Raw genomic sequence first — 2,839 nt, 5'->3', positions numbered from 1 at the left:
ATGAGGAGAAAAATAAACAGGAAGAGCAGTGCAGACATGCCCAGGCTTTCTGAAATATGTATTGCAACTTGGCAGAAGTTACAGCTGCCTGGGTTTGATTTCAAACTGCTAGCTGCTCATTAAAAATGTATACTCCCCTTTTCTCAAACTACAAATATCTGCAATGTCGCAATTAATTCGAATTGGGTTTCGATTCCTATTGAATAAAAACGCTCTGAGGGTAGATTCCATTGGACAGTCTCAGTCACTTACACTTAAGTGGGAATGCATTTAGCTGTAGGATTTTGTTTTTTATTAGAAGAGAAGTTGAGGTAGGAAGGGAAGAAAAAGCATGGAGAAGGAAGGAAAGGACAATAAAGCCTAGGGAAAGGAGTAAGAAAGGGAATCAGAGTTCAGAAAATAGAAGCAGGGATCTAAAGGACACATATCACCTATTTCTAATGAAGTGATGCTATCACGACCCAACACATCATATTCTAGGAACCACCTGTTTCTGCTCAACTTCTATTCAGATGCTGAGATCTCTGCTCACTTGGTGGTACCCCAAATTCCACGAAGACAGCAAAGACAACAGGATTCCCACAGAGAAGCTGGTAATGAAACTTGGCTGAGAAAAGGCCACCCCAGATAGAAGAAGCCATGAGATGGGTAAGTTTTGCCTACTTACAAGGTGGCAAAGTGTCCTTTACTAAGGATTGTCACCCTCCTCCCCCATAAATCTAATCAATCAGTGAAAACTGGATGCATACAAAAGAGAGAGCTAACAGCTAGCATAGGTGTACCTCCCTCTTTGATATGACTTTGAATTAAATCCAAGCAAGCAATGCAACAGTTAAGGTCTCTCATCTGCAAAGTGCAGGACAGGAAGTGCCCTCTCAATCTTCTGAATCACTCATGCCTGCTCTAGCTCACTCTATGAGTCTCTACTCTCACATACAGGATTGAAACATCATAGCTCAGAATTAGTGGCCCCATAATCTGTCCCTTACTAGCCAAATGCCACTTATTTCTGACCACTTCCCAATACTAGGCCTCCCCTCCAGCAAAGCTATTTTCTACACTATCTAAGAAATCGAATTGTGGAGTAATAGACTTAGAAAGAACCTCAAGGGTTAGTTCAAGCCTCTCATGTCACAGATAAGGAAACCAATGAACAGAGAAGAACAGGACTCAATGAAATTCCCAGAATGAGGAGCCTCTCTTTCGCCTCCTCTCTTCCTTTTCCCTGCAGCTGTAGGAACCACGGCCATGGCTGGACATGGGGGAAGTAAATGATGAGTTCAGCTGTAAGAATTAAAAGGGAAAAGGGGTTAGTCTGCCTCCAAATTCTCTTGGGTCCTTCTGGAGATGCAAAGAGGAAATACACTGAGCTCTGAGAGTCTCAGAGCCTCCCTGGGAAATACTTGTCCATTACTCTACATAGTCTTTAAGGGAAATTGTTTCTGACCAGTCAAGTCAGGCTTTCTCTGATCTCCTTTTTGCTTTCTTTAAAGTCGGAGAGGGAGCTGCTAGACAGGAACAGATGTACCTCAAGTTGTATGTAGCATCTTTAGAAAAGACCCTATGAGGTGACCCCAGTTGCTTCTACTCTTAGGATCAGGGCTGGGATTAGGGTGAGGTGAATGAGGCCCAAAATTAAGAGGGTTCCCCAAAACTTAGTGATCAAGATAAATAATGCTTTAATGCAACATTAAAAAAAATAAATTTAATGAAAAGTAATTCCTGATGAACAAATATTAAAATTTTAAATAACAGTATCTGACCCTGCACTAGTACAACAGTATCTGACCCTGACACTAATCCCAGCCCTGTCAGATGGGATCTTTAAGATTTAGACATTTTTTTGCATCAAGAATTTTTATGTTAATTTTAGTTTTTTAATGTATTCAATTAAAATATTATTTATCAAGATTACTGGGCTTTGGTGCCTCCATAAATTTTGCACCTACAGTGATTGTTTCCTTCACTTTACCTTAATCCCAGTCCTGCCTCAGAACCACTCTTGGCTCTGATCAAATGACCCAAAAATGAGGGACAAAAAATGTAAACACATGCAAAGTTTATAACTCAGTAAAGATTTTTTTTATTGAAGCAGAATAAAACGATTTCAACTCAGCAATACTGGAAGGATAAATTAATTGCCAGTGGTTACCCATTTCACTCAAGATATTACTCCATGTCCACAGTTCAGGTCTGCCTCAGGGACAACCACCCCAGTGCTGCTGAGAGAGAAGAGAGGATCTCAGACTCAGTGCTGATCTTATGTTAGTCAACATATCCCTGGAAATGAACTGGTCCAAAGTCATCACAAGTGACAAGAACAAACCCCTCCGTGGGGGAAATGTGGTACCTGCAGGCGGGATATCTGGTGCCTTCAATGAGCTGACAGACTGTCATTTTGAATTTTGTCTCGCTCTGGAAGCAGAAAATGGTGGAATGGTTTTGGCAAGCCACTTTCTTGGGAGAAGTGCAAATACTATTAATTTTTCGAGGCCTCTCGTGGATGAAGACATGCTCCTTTTTGCACGTGTGGTCAGGGTCTTTGATGACTCTTTGTGTGATCATGAAGTTGCAGTACCTTACAGAAGCGTCGTTCCGGGGGTAGTCCACGTGCAAGTGCTCTAAGGTTAACATCGTCACTTCATCACTGAGCTCATTTTCCCAGAACAGAAGCACCATAAAAATTGTCACCATTAGTATCATCAGAGGTAAGAGTCCCTTCACATCTTTGGCCTTAACTCCTGTTGAGTTAAAGACAGAAAGTAGCAGAAGGTAGTCGGATTCTTCCTGCTCCAACCCCTGACTGCTCCCTCATCCTTGGGAATTTTATTTTCTTCTC

At 41.6% G+C, this 2,839-nt stretch overlaps 1 protein-coding gene across 1 annotated transcript; it reads right to left on the bottom strand.

The window, feature by feature from the left end:
- Window positions 1-2,265: 2,265 nt before the first annotated feature.
- LOC103609878 (probable inactive ribonuclease-like protein 12) lies at window positions 2,266-2,703 on the bottom strand. The gene has a single exon (XM_008594145.1). It carries the CDS (start codon window positions 2,701-2,703, stop codon window positions 2,266-2,268), a length of 438 nt encoding a protein of 145 aa, XP_008592367.1.
- Between the last annotated feature and the right edge of the window lie 136 nt (window positions 2,704-2,839).

This window comes from Galeopterus variegatus, unplaced genomic scaffold, assembly GCF_000696425.1.
Source record: "Galeopterus variegatus unplaced genomic scaffold, G_variegatus-3.0.2 Scaffold10234, whole genome shotgun sequence".
Lineage (NCBI taxonomy): Eukaryota > Metazoa > Chordata > Mammalia > Dermoptera > Cynocephalidae > Galeopterus > Galeopterus variegatus.
The sequence above is the reverse complement of the archived record's forward strand: the minus strand, read 5'-3'. Positions and strand labels throughout refer to the sequence as shown.